Source organism: Gossypium arboreum, chromosome 8 (genome assembly GCF_025698485.1).
Source record: "Gossypium arboreum isolate Shixiya-1 chromosome 8, ASM2569848v2, whole genome shotgun sequence".
Lineage (NCBI taxonomy): Eukaryota > Viridiplantae > Streptophyta > Magnoliopsida > Malvales > Malvaceae > Gossypium > Gossypium arboreum.
Window position 1 is genome coordinate 19,921,314 of NC_069077.1, and position 23,638 is coordinate 19,944,951.

Sequence of the window (23,638 nt, forward strand, 5' to 3'; positions counted from 1 at the left end):
GTGTTTTATTAAAACAATCAATCATAAGGTAACCTGATCACACCTCATAAAAAAGATTGGTGGCGACTCCTCCATTATTCGTTTTCTTAAAATAAAAGTTGACCGTTTTCAAACAAAAAAATAGTTTCGACAGAGAGCATTTACTTAAACACTTAGTGTGCGCTATTTTTCCGTGGTTTTTTGTTTGTTCATAACTATTTTTTTCATTCAAGTTTGCTTCCGCTTTTCTTTGTTGCCTTGAATAATTTTTATAAGAATTCTCATTTTTCAAGATTAGACTAACTTAGATAAGATTTGAATCTAAGAAATCGTCTAAGGCTGCACGATTTGCCAAACTAAAATTCTAGACTCATGAGAATAATTGTTGCTCAACCTTATTCTCTCAACTTTCCTCCACTTTTCCTTGATCTTCTTGTTAACTTAAATACAAGAAAACGTCTTGCAGTACCAAGTCTAATGTCTTTATAATTCACCTTCTTCTTATAGGTTCATTGAAAGTTCAACCCAAAACTTAGAATCCCATCCCCCAAAAAAAAAAATAATAACAATATTAAATAAATAATTTTAATTTTTGTACTATTTGTAATAAGGATGATATCAGTTTAATTGAGATTTTGTATTTTTGAATAATATTATCGTTTAATTTGGTTCTCGATTCTTTCATATTAATTTTTTTTAACTTGTTTAAAGTATTTTTTAAATATTTCTAAAAATAAATAAAAATAATCAATAACTTTTTATGATTTTTTTAAAATTATTATTATTTAGATAAATTCAATAAAAATAGAATTCAGTTTAATTTTAACTCTTATAAATTGTTTAAACATTTAGATTCAAATCATTTTGGATTTTTTTTGTTAATAGTAATTTGTTATATCTTAAATAAAGAGACTAATTTGTCGTTATTATTTTATCTATTGATTAATGATTGTTTTGGGGTTCAATATTAGTGTTCTGTTTCGACTAATGTTGTGTTTCACATGGCATTATTTTTGTGGTCCGGGATTGGGGCGAAAAACGCAGCGTTTGAGGGAATAAAAAAATATCCATAGCAGAGGCGGTACTGCAGAAAAGTGTTTCATAAAATAAAATAAAACCCTAGCAAAAGCTTCGATGCAGGCGTAAAACCCTTGTTCCCACCCCCTGTTTTCATTCGTAAAGAAAATGGAGGAACCAAAGATTGGGGATTGCGAAGAGTGCAAAAAGAAGGCGTCAAAATACAAGTGCCCAGGTTGCTGCCTCCGCACCTGCAGCCTCCCTTGCGTTAATGCTCACAAGCAACGCACTGGCTGCACTGGCAAACGCAACATCACTTCCTTTGTTCCCCTCTCTCGCTTCGACGATAATCTTCTCCTCTCCGGTTTCACTTCCACTTCCTTTTCCTACTTATTTATTTATTGTTTTTGTAGGATCCCATTCATCTTTACTGAACCTAAATTGCTTGTAGATTATAATCTGCTGGAGGAAACGAAGAGGATCGCTGAATCTGCTACAAGAATAAGGTCCAAACTGTGTAACACTATTAATGGTGGACATCATCCTCATTTTAAGCTACCACATCATCTTCGAAACCTCCGCACTGCTGCTGCCTCTCGCAGAACTAAGCTCTTGTTTCTGCCATCTGGAATGTCTAAGAGGGAAACTAATCAAACTCGATTTAACCACAGGTTGTTCCCTGTATGATACCTTTGTTAAGGTTAATTCCCTAGCAAACGCTTAATTACAAGTTTTGCTCTGTCTATAGGAAGAAGTATATTTCATGGACCATTGAATGGCGGTTTCACTCTACAGATGTTGTTTTACTTGACCATGGGTGAGCTTTCCCCATTTTCTCTATATATTGTCTTTTATTAGATGATTGTTTAATAGATAACTGATGCCTTATTTTTTGCCAGTATTCATGAAGATGCAAGCCTCTGTTCATTAATTGAAAACCATCTCCAACCTAGTCCCTGGAATCATCCTCTTAGGAAGTTCTGCGAGGAGCAGCTCGACTCCCTCAAGTTTTTTATCCGAAGATACCCTAAGGTGATTTAGGCCTCTGGGTTTCATTCTTTTTTATTCTTTTGAGTTATACACTCACCAAATATTTCTGCAGTTTAGCATTTGGGGCATTTCCAAGTTTAAATTGGAGTTAAGCTCTGTGATCCTATAGATATGCACAATTTACTGAAGTTTCTACCTCAGATTCTTGAAATCATGATATTTAGATCATGTTTAATGCAGACATCCTGGATTGAAGACAATTGGCTTGTCTATTTTGACCTTGGATTATAGATTATATGTATTGATGCTTGCCTTTTTACGTTATTGTCTGCTGAAAATGTTCTTTCCATCCTATAAATGATTTTCTTGTGTTATTGTAGGGATCCAAATCGCCTTTCCTGGAGTTAGACATAAAGGCCCCATTACGGAAACTATTAGCTGATATGGTTGTTCTAGAGTATCCTGTGATTCATGTGTTTCTTCCTTCAGAACACTGTGATTTTGAAGTTATCAGGAAGAATCATCTCGTCACTCATGGGCCAGAGGGAAAAGATTCTGGCGGTGCTGATAATGAAATACCAAAAGGTGTTACCTTCAAGGAGGAGGAAATAGAAGACAATGGTAGCTCTTTAGAACCTCAGGTCTTTGATCTTATGCAGCATGTGCTGTCAAGTCCATTGCATCAAATCCCTTCTCAAAACAAGTCTGAGAAAGCATTCGGTGGTAACTCAGTTTTGTCTTTGTCGGCGAGAGCCGGGGCAGGAAACAGGGTACATTCCAGCCCCCAGGCTAAGGACTCTGGATTATTTGATGACATGGAATTTGATTTTGATCAAGGCTTAATAGATGCGTATTCAGACCTGATTGCCGAAATTAATCCAGATGACTTTCTTGATTTAGAAGGTGAATTTGCTAAGCAACCAGAAACAGAAGATAGAACAGACCTTTCAAATTTGAGGGGAGTTTTCTTTGCTGAGGAATTGGAGGAGGGGGAGATCCTAGATTAATTTATTTTGGTCAATCTTTCTGGGGAAGCAGCGAAACAATGGTTAGAAGAAGAATTTTCTAAGAGTTGTTGCTCACTACTGATCATAATCTCCACGGACAATCTGCCCCAGCTTGTCATATCTATAGAGCAAACCCTGCAACTCTGTGTCATACTGAAGTTGCTCAATTACCTGGTAATGCACAAGATCAGGACAAATACATGGATATCTTGTAAATGCAATAGCTTATATATAATTTCATTCCTGCTGAAAGGTATCTGGTTGAGAGGGGGAGGTGAATGTGTTTTTTTTTTTTTTTTGCTTGATATTAAAGAGTCCTTGGATTCATGTTATTCTTTTCGGTTAGTTGGGTGTACTCGCGATTGTTGAGGAAGTTAAATTGTATCACATGCTGGTTTTTGTCTACAAATTTGGCTGAATGACCAAATTGTTAGAAGTACAGCTGAATTCCCCTTCCAACTGCAAGTCCTAAATGAAAAATGGGCTAATTACGGTTTGCAGCATATTTGATTCACGGTTGGACTCAAATCACTCAGTTTCCCCCCATCTTTTAACTTAAATGCTAAGTGTAGAAATTTGGGAAGTTGCTAATAAACTTTTGTTATGAGAAGCAAAATGAAAGTCCCCCTTTTTCATATTTCCTATTGGGTGTAGTACTGTGCTGTTAAGTACCTCTAAAAATTGCCACAAGGCACGAGCAAAGCATCTCATAATTTCAAGTCCTGTGTTTAAAAGTTTATAGAGTTGGCCGTCTGCACTACTGTGGTCTTCTGATCTGAGGCCTTCTACGCAAGTAAATCACCTCATCTAATGAATCATGATTCGTGTCTGCTCGGCCCTTGTCAAGTCATGGCATTAGATGAAAATGTGATGTAGCTTGATTATAACACACAATAATTTGCTTCAATAAAATCCTCAGCAGGAGTTTAGAGATACAATTTTGAGAATTATAACAAAATGCCGGTTCAGTTGATCGAGTACTTATTAATACACTTGTAAGCATTGGGTTCGAGTCTCAGGAGTATAGTTCCATTTAATGGGTGAGTGATTTGTTAGTACTACTTTTGATGCTTTATGAGGCTGATGATATGCACGGACTTTAGGCAAAGGTAGCTTTCCCTCAATACTTTTCTTAATTGAAAACAAATATATAAAATCAATCCTTAAGAGGTTAAGAAAAGATGTCTGCGTTATTTTTAGCTCTCAATATCACTTTGCTTGATGTGAAAAAAGGAAAAAGGATGAATAGCCTTGGAAGGTAATTATCATTGCATTATCAACATAATAAATCTTGAAAAGATGACATTGTTATTCATTAGTTAAACATTAAAATTGCAAAGTGCAGCTTTAGTATTAGCTTTAAGATACAAAACACCAGAACAAGAACAACAACAAATAGGCATTGATCTAATTTTGGCCATCAATGATCAAAGCTCACTTAACATCCCCAAACACTCAAATGACTCTTTGGACGGGCAACAATAGATGGGTTGATTTCAAGACAACCGAGTATTGATTGCACTTGTATTCCCCGTCAGGGTGGGCAAGCACGAAGGATTACCTATTTTGTTTTGTTTTTTAATTGTGCAAATCTTATAATTGGTGGTGATGAATGATGAGAACATAGTGTTGAGGTTAATATCTGGTACATTGGTCAGTTTCTTTTTTTTTTTAAATATTTTATTATATCTTTATAAGATATTTATTGATTTTTTAATTTTATTTGTAAAATCTAAAAATTTCATTGATAATATACTAAATATTCTAAAATGATTTCATGGAGTGTGACAGAAAGTAATTAAATGAATGAAGTGGGGTGGGTTTGTGAGTGAAGAAGATGTAATTACTGAGGGTGGGGGTAGGGTAGCATTAACTTAGATGATCCAAAAACCCAATAGATAGACCCTACTACCTGACTCGGCTGAACATGTAATGTTACAGGCCGGACGTATAAATGTTTCCATTCCTCTGGTGTGTCATTCATTCAAAATTGGACAATATTTTAACTACAACATTAAGCTTGAAAGTTAGTTTGGACAATTTAAAATATTAGTCAAACTTACATTTCAATATTTAAAATTTAAGTATATTCCAAGTTTATAACATATTATTTTTTATTTTATATAAATTTTAATTTTGGACTCCAGCGATACACAAATTAATTTTGTATATTAATATAGCACATGAAATTATCTCATTTAAATATTTATGTATTTTTCATAAGATATCGAATCTTATTATTTGAAAAAGATACAAAACGAAACTTAATCAAATTATTTCTTGGATTTTTTATTTACAATAATGATGTGTTTGATAATGTCGAATCTATTCCATAGCTTATCAGTTCCTATAGTAACATGTTAACTGCGATGAAATTGGATCAAAGTTTTAATTGCCTTAAACCACCAACGATTATTCACATTTGATTAAATATATGAATTAATCTGATATTAATGTGTTTTAATATTGTATATATTTCAATTGTTGTTATTAATTAGTTTCAAATAGTACATTTCATTATATATTTATGTTTTAAAATACGGACCAAATTTCTTTATATATAATATGCAAACACTAACAATGTTAAAACTCAATTAGTAAATATGAGTCAAATTTAAACTCTAATAATTTTTTTAAAAAAGGTATCGATGGCTCATTTTTAAGTTTATAATATATTATTATATTTTATGTATTTCACATTATATAAGAATTAATATAATGTAAACATTTTATGATTAGAATTTGTAATATATTAAATATTAAATAAAAAGAATATGCTGGGTAGTGATAAGAGAACCTAATGGAGGTTGACTTGTAGGATTTGAAATGGTGACAGGATTGATTGATATATTTCAAGTTGAAGTTAGAGCAATGCTTGAATGTCTGAAGATAGCTTGGGCATGTGGTTTCCATCAGGTGGAAGTGGAGAGTGGTAGTGCTCTTTTACTTGATATCCTATGAAATGAATTAGCTGAAACTAACAGTGTTGCTGAAGTTAGGATGATTCATACAAGAGTTTCAAAAAATTGGTAAGTGAGATTCAAACTCGAGAGATAGTAATAGAGTTGCTAACTGCATGACAAAAGAGGCTAGAAGTAGTTTGGATCAATTGATTATTTTTTATGATCCATCTTTCTATGTGCGACGGATTTTGGAAGCAAATATGCATAATGCGTTATTTGTTGTAGCTGTTATGATTTGGCTAGATAGTCCTTTAGCCTAAATTACTCTTTCTTATTAAAAAACATAAAAAAAGAATATGTTTTTTAAATAATTAAAAATAATATAAAATAATTTAAATAAATTTAGATTAATTATTTACAAATATGAACAATTCTTTATAAAACACAAAATCCCAATTTCAAATAGAATTTCATTTAAACAAATTATGTATAAATTATTATGGCTGACACATGAAAACCATTTTGAACAAAGAGGAATGGAATGGAATATGGATGATAGATGATTATGGAATCTGATTTTAGTGAAGTGGGATTGCTTTGAGTGAACCAAACATCCAAATAAGGAGCACATAACATAAATGCACACATGTTTTGAACCCAAAAACATAAATGCACATGGGTTGAGAGACAAGGCTCACATGAAAGAAACATGCCCTTTTCTTTATGTTTGTTTCTTCCTTTTATGTATATAGTCAAAACCCAACCTCATCTCTTCTTAATTTTGCACTCTTCTTTCCCATTTTATCTTATCCTTTTACACAATACAGTCATATCCCCATATACAATCATGCCCATGTCATGTGCGCCATTAATTTCAGGACCCCTTCTGTCTGAACAATTTACCCAATAACTTCCCCACCCATTTGCCCTATACTCGAAGACAAAGACCAATGCTATAGTAACTTGTTGCTCAATCACTCAATTGCCGTATACACTCCAAAAACTCACGTCATGGATTCAAATTATGATCACATGTGTGAGTTGACAATAATTTACTTCCATTAAGAGTTTAATAATTAATTGTAAATGTACTAAAATATAAATCTCATTCAACTGATTTCAAGAGTTTATATTTTGTGAACAATTATTGATCTTTCAACAAATGTCGAAGAAATTCCGACTCTCATCTATGTGGACTATCCTTAAGAGCAGAAAAACAATATAGTTTGTATTAGTTACATATTAACCAAGGTTAGTTGGTTTGTCAGTAATTTATGAGCTAAATTTCTGTAATCATTCCATTATATACAAGATCTCACTGATTATTACAATACTAAACTTATTACGAGAAAAGCAAACCAAATTTTGGTCCTCAGCTTTAACTAGTTTTGTCACAGAATTTGTATCATTGCTTTTCAGTTGTCACATGGGGATTGGTCCCCAGACAGCATTTTCATACAACTTTTGTTGGAGAAATATTGCATAAAAATTTATCATTAAAAGGAAATAAAATTGTAGATAAATAATTAGAGAGTACATGAATGATTGATATATATGTTAAATATATATACTGTTGGAAACGGACAGCTAAAACTCTATGCATGCACTCTTCTTCTAATGATAGCAACATCACAACAACTATAACAAACCACTACGTTGGAACTTGTTACATACACAAAGGTAAACTATTATTTCACTTGATTTTCAAGCCAATATAATTATTATGACAATTTAGAATAGAAACTAAGACTACCATTTGTTGCAATTCCATGACAAGCATTAATTATATATCAAAAGCTTATTAATAAGATTAATTTCACTATACTCAAACTCTCATAACCAGTCAAGTTCAATGAACACAATAACTCTTCGGAGTATATGATTTTGAAGCTCATAATTATGATGGTTGTACCCCGCCCTTCATTCAATTAATTAGTAGTCAATGATTATATGCCATACTATCAACAATGAGAAGAACAAAAAACAAAAAAAGCTTTATATGATTGGATTAAGTAGTAGGTTTTGCGTTGTCAACAACAAATAATTTTCCCTTATCGAATGCAATTTGCTTTAGGTCACTAACCAAAAAAGAAATTGGTTGGAGCAATGGTCGATAAAAGAAAAGTTGGTAAAATGAACTTAGAAGGAATGCATGTCTCAATTACTGTAGCTCTGATCATTGATGATGGATGTAGAGGCTGAAGACCCAAAGATAATAATAAAAATGAAAATAATTGTAGGATACATACGTAGGTACAGCTGACGAGGGGAATGGCCTTTTTTGCAAGGAACAGTTGCTTTTTTGTACCAAAAAGTGTAGAACATGGTGACCCCATTGCCACTACTCTATCTCCATATGTTTTACTGTTGATGATTGATCATTATTTGGACCCAAAAAAAATACGTTTGTGGTTTTGGGTGGTTTGCTGCCTCTTTCTTAATCTCTGCAGAATTTAACCTGTGCCTTGTTCTCCAACCAGGTCATGGCGTTGTCATTGGCAGTAGAGTATAAGTGGGGATGGTAACAGGGTGGGGTAGTGTTTTTTTTTTTTTTTAATACTCAGTTTGAGGTTAATTTTAGATCGAGAGCGGTATTTATATAAATTCCTTCTTAATAATAATGACTTTAAGATTAAAATTTGATTCAAATATTTGACAAAAAAAATCACTTTTAATTTAAACCTCACATAATTCCAAAATGATTTCTTCTATTTTGTCTTGAAATTCTAAATAATATTTTATTTTTAAAATTAAAATTAAATAGTAATTATAAAATAATTATAATAAAATCTGTTTATAAAATTATGAAATCACAATTAAAAAAAAAAAAAAGTTATAAAAATTAAAAGGGGGCGTTTTAGTAAATATATTGAGGAAGTAGGAGGGGGGGGGGTTGGCAAGCCCCGACCAAAATGATAAAATTTATAAATTAATGATAAAATTTTAAATCACCCCTATAAAATGAAAACATATTGAATGAGGAATTTGTTGTCACCTCTACATGCAAGTGGTACACCAAAGAAAGAATAAAAAACACAAGCAAGAGGGTATTAGTTGAACTCAAGTAATGAATATATATATTAATTGTACCTACCCTAAATATTATTTTACTTCACTTAGCAGCTTGTATTACAATTATATACATTAATAAACAAGAGTTAGTAATGAAAAGAATAAAATTTCAAGAGTTGTTAGTCGCTAACCAAATTACAAGCGAAAATGATAAGACAACAACCACCACCCTAATAATCATTCCATCATAATTGCAATTGACTTGTGCTACCCATTTCAGGAGCAGCTCAAGGGTTCCACAAATTTTCTTTTGTAGCCAACTAAAACTAATGGTTTTAGACCCCATAATCTGCAATTATTGTTCTCCTAACCCAATTATCTTGTTTAAATCTTCTGGGTTTGAATTCTCTCTATATGTTTGTCTTAATTAGAGACAAAGAAGATGGTGGTAGGGATTGAGCTTATTTGAAAGAATATAAATCTACATAACTTTTTCCCAATCCCAAATTGACATACTTAAGTTTATTCACCAAATTATAATGTTTTTTTTCATAATATATCTTGAATTTAACATGTTTGCACGTCTACCTCTACATTTATATATTACTAAAACCATCCATTCATATATCTTTTCTCAATAATTGAGAAAAAGATCAAGTTTTATGATTATGAGTATAAATTAATTTTATATTTTATAACATCAACATTATTTTTTCATATATAAACTGATTCTCCCATAAATATAAATGTTTTGAAAATTAACAATATCTTTTTCTCAATATATATTTAACAATCATTAATTTAATATTCATTTTACAACCAACTACTCAAATATATGTAAAAAAAAATAGAAATGATGCAAAACTAAATTAATTTTAGGAATTCTCCTTAATAATGCCATGATGCATACCTTCAATGTCCTACACTCACATTCTCTTGTTGAAAAAATTTCTCTTTACTGCCTGTCATTTTAATTAAATTTATATACCTTTATTTCATTTCATTTATACTATTAATTAAATTTATTTAAGGATTAGGTTATCTGTATAATTTTGAAGCTTTGTATGACATTTGATAAGGATTAAATAAAAATATTTAACCTTAAAAACAGTTGAACAAAAACTTTAAACTCATCTAAAATATGAATCAACCACGGACTTCAATGTTCAAAGTTTAAGTTTAACTTTCTAATTTTATAATATATTATTTTATTTAATGAATTCATAATTTTTAACATGTTGTCTAAAATAAAATTGGATTAACTATTTACAAATATTAGTAGATTTAAGTAAAATTTTAGATCCATATTTTTAACTAACCCAAGTTTAAAAATTATAAAAATACAAATATCATATATATATATATATATATATATATATAATATAAATTTGACCTAAATTCAAATAAATTGAAACTTAGATCACATAAAAATCCACAACAATACAAGAAAGGAAACTCTATTCAAAATCAATCCTATGATATGACCTAAGAGTACACTTCTTAAGCCTACAAGTGGTGAATCAAACTAGTGAATTCCAAGGGCATCATTTAGCTTTAGTTTAGCCAAAAAAATCCCAACAATATTAGCTTCTTAGATACATGATTGAAACCAAAATTTTACTAACACTTACATAGGCTATTGATAGTTGGAGCGATAGATAAATCACCTACATTGATATTTTTGTCCTAGAGAATTTTCATGTGTTACGGGATGAGACTCTAGTTTATTTCAACAACCGTAGTAGACACGAGAATTAAACCAACATCTATGACCTACAATCTTTCTCATCCACTCTGTGTTCTATTAATAGTTGTATCACTTCGTCTTTCTCAACTTGATTAAAACCTATAAAAACCTCAATTTAAACAAACATTAGAAATGAAATCGTGCTCCATTCTTTGCATGTTTTCTTTAATCTTAGTCTTGGATATTAAAGGTTTTTCAAATCCACATAAATGGTTTTTGAGCAGATCTACCACGGATACCATAATCAATATTATAGTATATATTTTGGTGATTTACCAATGGCGCCACCTACAACCTTGGAATGTTTCTCTTTTACATTGTACTAGAAAGCCCCTAACAATTAAATCCAAACCACTACTTTATAGAGATAGCCTTGTATAATAGAAAAGGTCAATGTCCAAGGTTACACTTTAAGGTATTGTCCAAAACTCATCCATGGACCTTTCTAAGAGTATGTTGGTATAGTCATCTACCGAATTAAATTTTGACTAAATAATAATTATTTTTTAGCTTCATGAGTTGAGTTGTCGGAACAGATTTTCAAAAACCATAAATCTTATTCAAAATGACATTGAATCCAACAATTCTAACAAGAAGCTTGATGATAACATATTCCAACATGCTTTTGGCCATAATAATATGGTTCCGTTCCGAAAATGTAATTGCAAGCACTCCATCTATTACTTCGATCAGGATCTCATCGTTACCCCATTGTCTTAAGAGTTTAGTTCAAAATGACATCTTATCGACATTCGATTGATCTGTCGTGTGGCGAAAACAAAAAACTTAGTGGCCCTTTGGCGGCACCGCAGCCATGCTAGGAGATTGCAATTCGCTTTTCGATGGGTAACTTTGTTAGGGGATGTTTGTTTGCCTTAAAATTTTATATAATATATTAACCGTTGATTATTTTAAGCAAATTTGGATGCACAGGAAATAGTTTAGTTTCTTTTTTCGTATAAAATCTCAAATCCTTTTGCTTACGCCAATAGTGGTTGACTATAAACCAAATGAACAGCTAAGGAAAAGAAAAGTAAACAAATTTAATATGGTTGCCGTTGGTAAGTAGTTCTTATTTAGGTTGTATTATTACTAGAGTTTAAAGAAAGTAATTTATATTATATATGTGGCATGCCAAAAATCATGCATATGTATTATATTTCATTTTCATGAATGGAACCCTTAATTGCATACACACTAATTATAAATTAAGATTAAAATGCTTATTTTTCTCACGATAAATAATTTTCAGTTCAACTTTCATGATCATTGGTTTGGTACTAGTGACTCTCATTAGAAGGTTATCTTTTTCATACACAAGATTAGCACATAATATATATATTATTACAAGCTGTTAAGAAATATTTATATTCACAGTCTAAAAATTAGACATTTAACATCATTTCATGTTAAAAAGCATGTTTTTAAATATTAAAATAAAATATTATGTAATAGTATCATATATATATATATATATATATATATATACTGAGGTGAAGCTTTAAATTTTTTTTAAGGGGGGGATGAAATTTTAATTTTTATAGTTTATATTTTTATAATTTGTAAAGGATTAAATTAATTTTTATAATTTTAAAGGGGGACAAAGTACAATTTTACTTTTACTAATTTAAAATTTTTAAAAATTTTAAAGGCTTAAAATGAAATTTTCCATTTTAGGGGGGCCGGGTCCATGCCAACCCCTTAGCTACGCCCTATATATATATATATATATATATATATATATATATACAAGGTCTAGAATCAATATTGATGTGGATAGTTTAAAATAACAACATTGACACTTTAAATGAATGTTACATGTATTGTCAATATTATTTTTCAATTTATTACACTTTTATTCATTTCATTTTAAATAAAATTAAAATCACGTTTAATATTTATTTAAAAGAAAATATGTCTAAAACAATTTTTTTTATAATTCAAAATACTCCTACTTAGTACGGTTTTACAAAACTATTTTTAATGAAATCCAAAACGTACAAATTATTCTATTAAAATTATATTAATTAAAATATATTTTTAGTTTTTCAATTTAATTTTGAATTTAAATTTTTCCGCAATTTTTGAATTCTATTTCTATATTTTATAAATTTATTAATAATTAATTTTGTTTATCAAACATTTATTTTTAGTCGTTAAATTGAAGTTATTTGCAATGATATTTTAAAATTTTCAAATATAATTTATTTTATTCATTACAATTATACATGTCAATTTTCCTATAATGATATTTAAATATAAATATTTTAAATTATTATATATTGAGATTTTTTATTTTATTAATATATACAATGTACCTGTGGGTGCATTGTACTGATAAAAAGAAACTAATATATATTATAAGGTTGTAAGAAATATGTGTTCACTCTAAAAAATTGACCTTTCATGTCATACCATGTTGATAAGTGTCAAGTTAAAAATATGTTTTTAAAAATTAAACAAAAATATTATGTAATAGTATAAATATTATTTTTATTATATTACGCCGTTATATTATGTTTTTAAAAATAACATAAATTTTATTATGTTAGTTAAAAATATTGTTTAAATATTAAAGCGTGTGTTTTGCCATTTTGACTTTTGACCATACTTTTCATATTAAAATATATTTTTCTTAAAATCACATGTTAAGTTAAATAAATATTGTAATAGTATAATTACCCTTTTAAAGGATATGTAATGTTGTTTTTTTTAAATCATTTTTAAAATAGTATTTAAAATGAGTATGTTTTAAAATTAAAATACTTGGAATTATTTTATCTTTTTAAAATTTTATATTCTAATATTAGAAAAAGCTAAACTACATACGTGCCATGCATAACGTTTAATTTAATTCAAAATAATAAATTAACAAAATTATTAAAAATAACTTTAAAAAAACTATTTTTGAAATATTATGTTTAAATTTATTTATCATTTTATTAACAAAATTAATAATATATTTTATTAATACATACCTACGAAAACTATGTAAAGTTTTGTTTTGTCAAACTAATTGGTGCGATTGACAACTATGACATGGCAAATCAGTTTTCAATAAGAAGGCAGCACATGGTAAAAATACCGTATCAACATTATCGCCTCATTTATTATGTGAAATAATTGAAAAGTAGATTAAAAAAGTAAAATATTATAAAATTCCAAAAATAGTTAAAAGGAAAATTTTGCCATGAGACTTTGACTTTGTTGGTAGAGACTTTAGGTTTTGACTCTATATGAGTGTCTCCCAATTCACCGTATGTAATTAAAATGCGTAAATTTTTAAGTTTTATTTCGAGCTTTCTATGGTTAAGTTTTAGTTTAATTAATTAATTTATAATATAAATTAGGTCTGTAATGATAATTTAATTTTTAGATTAAATTATTATTTAGGATTTAAATTTAATAATTTTTTATATTGAGATCTGAATTTTTTTATTTAAGTTAAATTTTATATTTAAGAATTATTCTTACATTAAAATTTAGACTCTGTTTGTATTGTAATAATTTTATTCTATATGAATTTGTCACTCCTACATTTATTTACACTTGAATGATATACATTTTTTCTTAACTTTTGAAATTTTATTTTAAATAATATATAAAAATTTAAAAATATTTTTTTTTTTTGGGGAGGGGTTTTGATTAAGGAAGGATGAGATTGAGAAGGTTTGTATATGTCATGGATTGAATATTTGTACGAACAAATAATGAGAAGAAAAATGAAATTCCTAAAAACCAAAAAGCCAAACAGAAATTAACAGAGGAAAGTGGAGTGAGCGAATATGATGATTGAATATTTGAATTTGAAATGTGAAAGTGGATTTATACTTGAGAATCGATACACCAATGAGTGATCAGATTCAGAGTGCAAGAAAGGAACAGCACTAAGTGGCAGGGTAAACAGCTGGTGCCTATGCCTACGCCTCAGCCTGGACAATGGGACCACCTCACATCTCTCGCCCTGCTCTCGTGGCAACCGCCTAAACATCCTAAAATAAAATAAAAAAATCCTTATTTCTTGCTTATTCTACCCATACACTAATGTATCCTGTCATCTGTTCTAAGCTAAGCTACTTCCACTTTCGATTCAACTCATGATTGGGAATTCTTTTCTCTTATCTTTCGGTGTGAGTTAAATGGGCATAGTTGGATCCAAACTATATTAATTTCCAACATTTGTATTATACTCACTTAACTATCAAAAGTCATTTTCATCTTTTCTATCTCTTTGTTTTTGTAAAAACCTTAAATTAGTGGAGGGTAAACCCAGTACGTAAAGTTGAAGCGGTGGGTCCACATCTCGAAAAGAAAGAGACCCACGTGTCAGATAGTGAGAAGTCTCATTCATATGTACGTGGCAAAACTGCCAGCGTGGGCAGTGGTGCGTACCAGCTGGCTAATCAGAGTTGGCTTTCTTATTTTTTATTGAAGAATGAAACTCGAAACATAGAAAAGAAAAAGCAATAAGAAAATAAAGAACCAAACAGGCTGTCTTATTTTTTATTGATTGTTTTTTTGTAAGAAGAAGATAAAACATAAAAGAGGGAAATCGGGCAGAGGCAGAGCCAGCAGCTCACATGCGGACTTACTGCAAATAAATAAACGAATTTTGTTTACTGGAACAGCCTGGCCATCTAAGCTATGACCTATCAATTATTGGGTTTCAGTTTTCAATATGCCCAGACACCCAGCCCACTCCTTTTTCCTTTTTCATTTTTAACCCTACTAGTCTTTTTACGCAGAATTATTCAAAATTTTTTTTCAATCTATAAATATAAATTTTAGTATATTTAAATTTACATTTTCTTATTTAGATAATAATGTTATGTCTATCGAATTAGAATTTAATTAATTTAATTATTTATTTAATTATTTTTATAAATAATTTATAATTTTTAATAAATCATTTTAAAATAGATAAATTTATTAATTTTGCTGATGTGGCATATACATAAATTATCATATAAATATTTATTTAATTTTTAAATTTTAAAAATTAATTAAATATTAACTTGTTATTCATATAATAATTCACATATATACAATATTAACTCAATTAAAAATATTAAAATTTACATTAACTTTGGTGATTTGATAAAACAAAAATTTAAGAAGAATAAAATGCGAAAATTTAAATGTTAGAGGAATTTAAAAAAAAAAGTGTTGTTAATAATTATCTTTAAAATAACATGATTAAATGGCTAACGTAAAACTTGTAAATATTAAATGAACAGTTTGGAGACATGGATGTTGAATAGCAAAATAGGATTGGCAATAGTCGTAAAAATAAAATTGAAAGCGTGAAGAATTACCCACCCACCGTCCCAACCAAACTTCGTTCCAGGTTCTTAATAAATGTAATGATGAAATTGAAGCGCGGGGCTATAAAAGTCCAAAACAGAAACTCAATTCAACAATTCCAGGCTGCCTGCCTGTCAACCCATCCTCTTTCATTTTCTCTCCTTTTTAAGACTCGGCCTACGCGTTCCCGCCGCCCATTCTTCTTCTCCATCTTCTTCTTCCTCTTCATCTCCATTTCCACTTATGTTTATTCTTCTTTAATAAACAGAAAAAGGAACAATAACAACTATTTGTTTTTATTTTAATGGCAAAATCGAAGAACGTATGCAACGGCAAGAAGCTATCTTACATTTCCGTTCCGTCTCAGATAATCAACTCTCTCTCCTCCTCTTCTCTCCAGTCTCTCCTGGTTTCCCCCAAGAGGAATAACACCAACAGCTTCTTTTCCGTCTACAAACGCTCATGCAGAAGCCCAAGGGTCTGGTTGTTCGCTCTCTTCCTCTTCGGCCTTGTTGGCATGTTGAGGTTGGGCTGGAATATTGATACTTTGATCCCATTCTCTCCTTATCCCAATCCATGTCTCGAAACTCAATCAAACACTGACAGCGTTGCTCAAAAACATGACGCCTTGGTTGCTAATACTAATAATCTCGGTCAACCCTCTCATGATTCACCCTCGGAAATATCCGAGTTTTGGAAGCAGCCTGATGGGATGGGTTACCGGCCGTGTTTGGACTTCAGTGCCGAGTATCGAAGAACAAGCGAGGTCATGGTTAAGGACCGGAGCAAGTACTTATTGGTGGTTGTTTCCGGTGGCATAAGTCAGCAAAGGAACCAAATCGTTGACGCCGTTGTCATCGCTAGGATTCTTGGGGCTGCTTTGGTCGTTCCCATCTTGCAAGTCAATGTCATCTGGGGTGATGAAAGGTAAACAAAATTAAAATAAAACCAATTCATACTTTGGTTATCCCCCCCCCCCCCGACTCAAGCTTTTCATAATTTGTAGTGTTAATAAACTGTTTTACATTTCATCCTTGCAGTGAATTTTCTGATATATTCGATTTGGCTCATTTCAAGAGTGTTCTTGCCAATGATGTTCGTATAGTATCTTCATTGCCTTCTACCCATGTAATGACAAGGCCGGTAGAGGAGAAACGGACTCCACTCCACGTCTCCCCTCAATGGATTCGCTCACGTTATCTAAAGCGGGTATACAATCCTTGTCAGTTTTATGGTATCTTGAAAACTTGAGTAAATGTCCTTAGATGATAAGCCATTATCAGTTATTGCAGTTTTTGAAACAATTTCACCTTAGCTTTTGGGTCCACTAAGCTCATGTTTGGTATTGTCCATGTTAGTCACTTGGCCTAATATTAGATTTTTTGTCGTTAAATGGATGGTAGAGCTATGTCTCATTGTATTAGCCAATGGGATTAGTAATGATTAATAATGTCTTGTTAAACTCAGATAAGTTGCACACGTTGAGTATGAACTAGTTGTCAATTTTCTCTTCATTTTTCCTTTTAATCTGCACCTGTTAATATGATTCTCTTTTTGCAACAGATAAATAGGGAAGGAGTTTTGCTTTTACGAGGTTTGGATTCGAGGCTTTCTAAGGATCTTCCGTCTGATCTTCAAAAGCTTCGCTGCAAGGTACATCGTTCACTCTGTTCTTTACTAAGTTATGTTGATGGATAGTTGTTTCTCTTCGAATCATATGCGATTCTGAGCTTTGAAGAATCTAATTTTGTCATTGTTTAATATCAGGTGGCATTTCAAGCTTTAAAATTTGCTCCATCAATCCTTGAACTTGGTAACAAGCTGGCTCAGAGAATGCAGAGTAAAGGACCCTACCTTGCTCTTCATCTTCGTATGGAGAAGGATGTATGGGTGAGGACTGGTTGCCTTCCAGGCTTGAGTAAAGAATATGATGAGTTAATCCAAAGCGAAAGGAGAAGACGCCCTGAGCTTCTAACTGCGAGATCAAACATGACATTCCATGAGCGGAAGCTCGTGGGACTCTGCCCCTTGAATGCTATTGAAGTGACTAGGTAAGAGTTAGTTCTCTTGGGCAAAGTTATGCAACACTATATGCTCAAATTGTTGCCTATCTTGTACTGAACAATCTTCTGTCGTTGTATGCTTTAGGCTGCTTAAAGCTTTGGGGGCTCCAAAGACTGCAAAAATATACTGGGCTGGGGGACAACCACTGGGTGGGAAAGAAGCCTTGTCACCTTTAACCAAAGAATTTCCCCATTTTTACAATAAAGATGATCTTGCATTGCCTGAGGAACTTGAACCATTTGCTAAGAAGGCTTCTTTTATGGCTGCCATTGACTATATAGTTTCTGAGAGAAGTGATGTTTTCATGCCATCCCATGGTGGAAATATGGGCCACGCTATTCAGGTACCCGAGTTGCTTGCAGTTTTTGTGCTTTGGGTTCCCCCCGCTTTCACATCGAATATTGAGTTATAATGTCTTATGTTGTTGGTTGTTATACAGGGACAGAGAGCGTTTTCAGGACACAAAAAGTATATAACTCCAAATAAAAGACATATGCTTCCTTATTTTCTGAACTCCTCAATGCCCGAAGCAGAGTTCAACAGGATCATAAAAGAATTACACCATGAATCTTTGGGACAACCAGAACTCAGGACCAGCAAAGCTGGAAGGGATGTAACCAAGTATCCGGTTCCAGAATGTATGTGCAATGATGCACATTCCCACTTCATTTGATACAGAAAGCTTCCAACCCGATAGCTAACATTGCAAGAGTCTTCATCGAGAATCCAAATTTCTCTGTGCTTCCCCGAATTCGAGCCCTTTGAAAATGGAGAATAATGATTTTTCAGGCACTGATGATTGTTGGGAGCGCCATTTCAAGAAGGACCACAGCCCTCACAAGCTTTTCTGCAAGCGTATCGTATTCCGGTCTTTGCATATACCATCCTGCTTGCATGTGTATGTAACGTATTCAAAGGCAACATGGATGTTCACATATAATGAGAGTAAGTATAGTATATAATTCTTTGATTCTTTAAGAATATATATTTTTTAAGTCGTTGAATATAGGTACCTCATCATTATACATGTATATTTATTAATAGTAAAGACTTTCTTCCTTGTAGAAATCTCCCTTATTGTCACGTGTCTCTGCTTCTTTTGGGATATATAGTGTAGAAATTCAGAGTGATATATATGTAAGTGGGAGGGATAAGATGAGTGGCATAGAAACGTAATGTGAATCTTTTTATTTATATTATACAAGGGGCAGCATGCGGGTTTCAAGGTCACATAGCCTCGTTTTGAATAAAGAAGAGAGTTGGGAGATTGAGAACGAATCCTGTGGTTGTGTGAAATGGATGTAGTTGCGTTATTCCAGCTGAGCTGTGCGGAATAATTATAACGTTCATGAAACCTAGTAAAAGCCAGCTCCTGTTTGCTAATATGGTGGCCATTTCTTTGCCAAGGATGCCTTCTGCTGTTGTTTAGGCTTTGCTTACTTTTTCTCTATAAAATAAAAATAATGTGAAGTCAACTTCTAGTTGGAAAATTCCAATAAGTTGAACATTACGGATTTATTTAATTTAATGAATTGGCTATATATTTATAAATTAATAATAATTAAGAAAAAATTATTTAAAAAGAAGAAATAAAACCAAAACATAATAATTTTTTAAATGAACCCAAAAATAATATAAAGTGGTTTTAACAATTTTTTTCATGTCCTTTGTCCTTTATCATCCATTAATGATGTTAAATGTTTGGATCCCTTATAAAGTATGAGTTTCCTATTTCAGGCTCTCCCAATATAAAATATTATCATAGGCAGGCACTATTTCTCTCACGTACAAATGCAAAGCCATATTAATATGCACACAAATTCTAAAGCTTTTGACAGCAAAGGGCCTTTTAACTTATTCCTACAAGAGCTTTATGGTCCAATTTAAACTCTCTATACTTGCAAAGCCCACAAAAAAGTATCTTCTCTTTTTTGGGTTCTTTTAAGTGTTGCCCCATTTTCTAATAGCTAAATCAAGCCTTTCCTCAAGCATCATCTACATCTATGTGACATGGGTTGCATATAAGAGCCTGCAACCATGGTACACTTATGTGATCCATCAAGTTCAAGAGAGGTTAGTTAGCCCAATTGGATTGACCCATTACTTAGAGAGATTGAAGGCCTATCTACAAAACTTGGCAACTATGGAATGTAATCTCCGAAGATATGCAATATTAGATATGATATGTAAATCTTAGAAGATATGATTCTATAATCTTAGAGATTTAATTTGTAGATAGCTTTTAATTTAGCCGTTGATGTACTTTTATCTATACTGTTGAATTTTGGGAGGCTCAATTATAAATAGAGGCCTTTTTAAGAATTCTTGAGAGCATTCACTCAAAAATTTCTCTCTTGTGTTCTTAGCTTTTCTGTGGCTTTGTTCTTCGTTCATCTTTGAATTTCTTCCACTTTGTATTGGTTCCTTAGAGGAATTCTGTTGAACCCTCAATTGTTTGGAGTTAAGTTGACTTAGGCCTTTTTGTATGAAGGAATTGCCTAAGGTTGCACAGATTGCAAGGCGAAAATCTAAATCCGTGATAGTTGGTATCCAAGCTAGAAAGATGTCGAAAGAAATTGATGTTAAGCTAATGAGACCCGTTGAAGGGCCAGGAAGGCTAGTCGATTAAGGAACAAGCTGTCGAGCTTGGAAAATCAGGTGGTCAATCTCGAAGAGCTTGTGGGGCCCATGAAAGAGACGCTTGAAATGGTCATGGGTCGTATCGAAGATTTAAGCTCAATAAGGGAGGGTTTTAAAGACTTTATGTGGGAGACTCTTAGATCCACTTCGAACAAGTTGACGGTAAGAGACCATGCTCTTGAGGCCATGGTAACGACCATGAAGGAGGAGATTGTTGAGCTCAAGGAGGAGCTCACTATCTACAAGGCTGCCTTAGGAAGTGGAATGTTGACTTTAGGACCGAAGCAACATAAGATGGATGTCCTAAAACCTGATAAGTTCAAGAGGGCTAGGTCCGTGAGAGAAGTGGATAACTTCTTATGGGGATTGGACTTTTGAGCGATGTATATCGAGGATGATGCTACCAAGGTAAACATTGCTTCAATTTATTTTATTGATGCTGCTCTCTTATGGTGGCGGCGTAGGTCCATGGATGAGAAATGTAGAGGAACAACTATCGGAACATGGGAGGAGTTCTAATGAGAGTTGAAAAAGTAATTTTACCTACAGCATGCTGAGAAAAAGGCTCGAGCCAAGTTGTATTGGCATACGTAACAAGGCACTATTCGAGATTATGTTTGGGAGTTCAGCAAGTTGATGCTCCAGATCTCAGACTTGAACGAAAAGGAAACATTCTATTGATTCAAGGATAGACTGAAAATATAGGCAAAACAAGAGTTGCGTCATTAAGGCATCACTGAACTTATTGTAGAAATGGTTAAGGCAAAGAATTTTTGTGAGTTTGGGGGAAGAAAGTTCGATAATCATGAGTCTTCCAAGCTCAAATCCAAACCCAAGGGCAATGGTGGGGGAGACAAAGGCAAAGCAAAAAACAATGGCGAAGACTCAAAAGTTAGGCAAGACAAGTCATGGGAGAAAAAGCGGCTTTTAAAGTGCTTTAGAAAAAGGGGCTTTTAAGGTGATTTCTTTGTCAAGGCCTATTCAAGATGAAGGATTGTTTGAAAAAGGTGCCTTCAATGCTGTGGAGGCGTCCAATGAGGCCGAGCAAGACACCAAAAATCTAAATGCAATATTGGGTGGTGTCAAAGATAAGGCGAGTAATGGGTTGATGTTTGTGGACATCATTGTGGCTGGTAGAGGATTGAATGTGCTTGTTGATACTGGCTTATTAGATTTATTCATGTCTGAAAAGATGACGAGGGAACTTAGTGTCAAAATTGAGAAAATTTTGAGTCGAATCAAAACGGTAAACTTGGAAAGCATTCCAATAACGGGAGTAGCAAAAGGAATGGAATTCAAACTTGGCAAGTGGACCGATAAGGCAAACATTAAGGTAATACCACTTGGTGATTATGATTTTGTGGTTGGATTAAGCTTACTTGAACAGATTAATGCAAATATTTTTCCTTCTAGCAATTACATGGTGATTTCTTATTCGAACCATCAATGTATGGTGAGAATGAAAAGAAAATGAAGCATGGAGGGAAAGACACTGTCAATGATCCAATTTGCTAAAGGAGTATGTAAAGATGAAGTCTCCTATTTAGCCACCTTAAAGGTTGATGAAACCGTGAAACCCATCGATAAAATCCTAAAGGTAGTGGGCCAGTTACTATAGTCTTTTCAAGTTGTAATGCTAGCAGAATTACCCAAAAAGTTGCCACCAAAGAGGGAGGTGGATCACACGATCTAGTTGATGCCCAATAGTAAGACGCTAGCTAGAGCCCCATATTAGATGTCTCCGCCCAAGTTAGAGGAGTTGCGAAAATAGTTGAAGGAGCTTTTAGATGTCAGGTTCATTAAACCATCTATAGCCTCATTCAGTGCGTCAGTGTTGTTCCAAAAGAAGAACGATAGGTCTTTAAGACTGTGCATCGATTACTAGGTCATAAACAAGATCACTATAAAGAACAGGTATCTCATTCCCCTTATTGCATATTTGTTCGATCAACATGGTAGCACAAGATGGTTTACAAAGTTAGATTTGTGATCGGGATACCACCAAGTGAGAATAGCTGAAAGGGATGAGCTAAAGACCACTTGTGTAACTCAGTATGAGTCTTATGAGTTTCTTGTGATGCCCTTCGGGCTGACGAATGTTCCAGCTACATTTTGCACCCTGATGAATAAGGTGCTGCAACCCTTCCTAGATCGTTTTTATTGGCCTCACATGGGATGATGTGGAAACCTATGTGAAAATGTGTTTGGTGTGACAACCAGATGAAGTTGAGTTGAAGACCACTGCCGATTTGATACAACCTTTTGCCCATTCTAGAGTGCCCATGGGAGAGTGTATCCATAGACTTTATTATGTGGGTTTGCCTAAATCTGATGGGTTTGCAAGCATTTTTGTTGTGGTGGAAAGGTTTCTAAAGTATGAAACTTTTATTCCAACGACCAATGAGTGCCCTACTGAGGAAGCAGCTCATTTGTTCATTAGACATGTGGTGAAATATTGGGGAGTGCCACAGTCTATCATCGGTAATCGAGATGGGTGATTCACGGGACGATTCTAGACAGAGTTGTTTAAGTTAATGGGCACAAACTTGAACTTTTCCACTAGCATGCATCTGTAAACCGATGGGCAAATTGAATGAGTGAATGCGTTATTGGTGGCGTATCTTCGGCACTATTTGAGTGCTATACAAAGGGTTTGGCCAAAGTTGTTGGATGCAGCCTAATTTTCTTACAACTTGCAACGAAATAGGGCTATGAATCAGAGTTCATTCAAGATAGTGACAGGGCAACAACCACTTACACTCAATGTTGTTACGACTAGCTATGCAGGACCAAATCCAACGACTTATCAATTTGCGAGGGATTGGCAAGAGCAAAACGATTTAGCTAGAGCTTGTCTACACAAGGCAAGTACGCGCAACAAGAAGTATGCGGATCAGAATTGAAGGGATGTGTTATTTCAGGTTGGTGATTCAGTCCTTGCTAAACTACACTTAATTTTGTGACATAATTGTTTG

At 32.7% G+C, this 23,638-nt stretch overlaps 2 protein-coding genes across 3 annotated transcripts; both read left to right on the plus strand.

Moving 5' to 3' along the window:
- Positions 1-941: 941 nt before the first annotated feature.
- LOC108469704 (putative box C/D snoRNA protein SPCC613.07) lies at positions 942-3,402 on the plus strand. Of its 2 annotated transcripts, XM_017770702.2 has the most exons (5): positions 942-1,360; positions 1,448-1,667; positions 1,745-1,813; positions 1,896-2,028; positions 2,367-3,402. In XM_017770702.2, the coding sequence occupies exons 1-5, from the start codon at positions 1,165-1,167 to the stop codon at positions 2,991-2,993; spliced, it is 1,245 nt and encodes a 414-aa protein (XP_017626191.2). In that variant the 5' UTR covers positions 942-1,164; the 3' UTR covers positions 2,994-3,402. The 2 variants fall into 2 exon arrangements, with proteins under 2 accessions (XP_017626191.2, XP_052874335.1); XM_053018375.1 differs by having other exon boundaries at positions 942-1,667.
- Positions 3,403-15,907: 12,505 nt separating this feature from the next.
- LOC108467402 (O-fucosyltransferase 20-like) lies at positions 15,908-19,513 on the plus strand. Its single transcript, XM_053018170.1, has 6 exons — positions 15,908-16,886; positions 17,000-17,168; positions 17,523-17,612; positions 17,727-18,010; positions 18,108-18,366; positions 18,463-19,513. Exons 1-6 carry the CDS (start codon positions 16,264-16,266, stop codon positions 18,694-18,696), a joined length of 1,659 nt encoding a protein of 552 aa, XP_052874130.1. The 5' UTR covers positions 15,908-16,263; the 3' UTR covers positions 18,697-19,513.
- The last annotated feature ends 4,125 nt before the right edge of the window (positions 19,514-23,638 follow it).

What these genes read in the sequence shown, in the direction of transcription:
- LOC108467402 (XM_053018170.1), top strand. Translation starts at nt 16,264, where the DNA reads ATGGCAAAATCGAAGAACGTATGCAACGGCAAGAAGCTATCTTACATT. An exon ending in AATGCTATTGAAGTGACTAG is followed by an intron (nt 18,011 to 18,107) that starts GTAAGAGTTAGT and finishes TGTATGCTTTAG; the next exon opens with GCTGCTTAAAGCTTTGGGGG. An exon ending in ATATGGGCCACGCTATTCAG is followed by an intron (nt 18,367 to 18,462) that starts GTACCCGAGTTG and finishes GTTGTTATACAG; the next exon opens with GGACAGAGAGCGTTTTCAGG.
- LOC108469704 (XM_053018375.1), top strand. Translation starts at nt 1,165, where the DNA reads ATGGAGGAACCAAAGATTGGGGATTGCGAAGAGTGCAAAAAGAAGGCG. An exon ending in CAAACTCGATTTAACCACAG is followed by an intron (nt 1,668 to 1,744) that starts GTTGTTCCCTGT and finishes CTCTGTCTATAG; the next exon opens with GAAGAAGTATATTTCATGGA. An exon ending in TTATCCGAAGATACCCTAAG is followed by an intron (nt 2,029 to 2,366) that starts GTGATTTAGGCC and finishes GTGTTATTGTAG; the next exon opens with GGATCCAAATCGCCTTTCCT.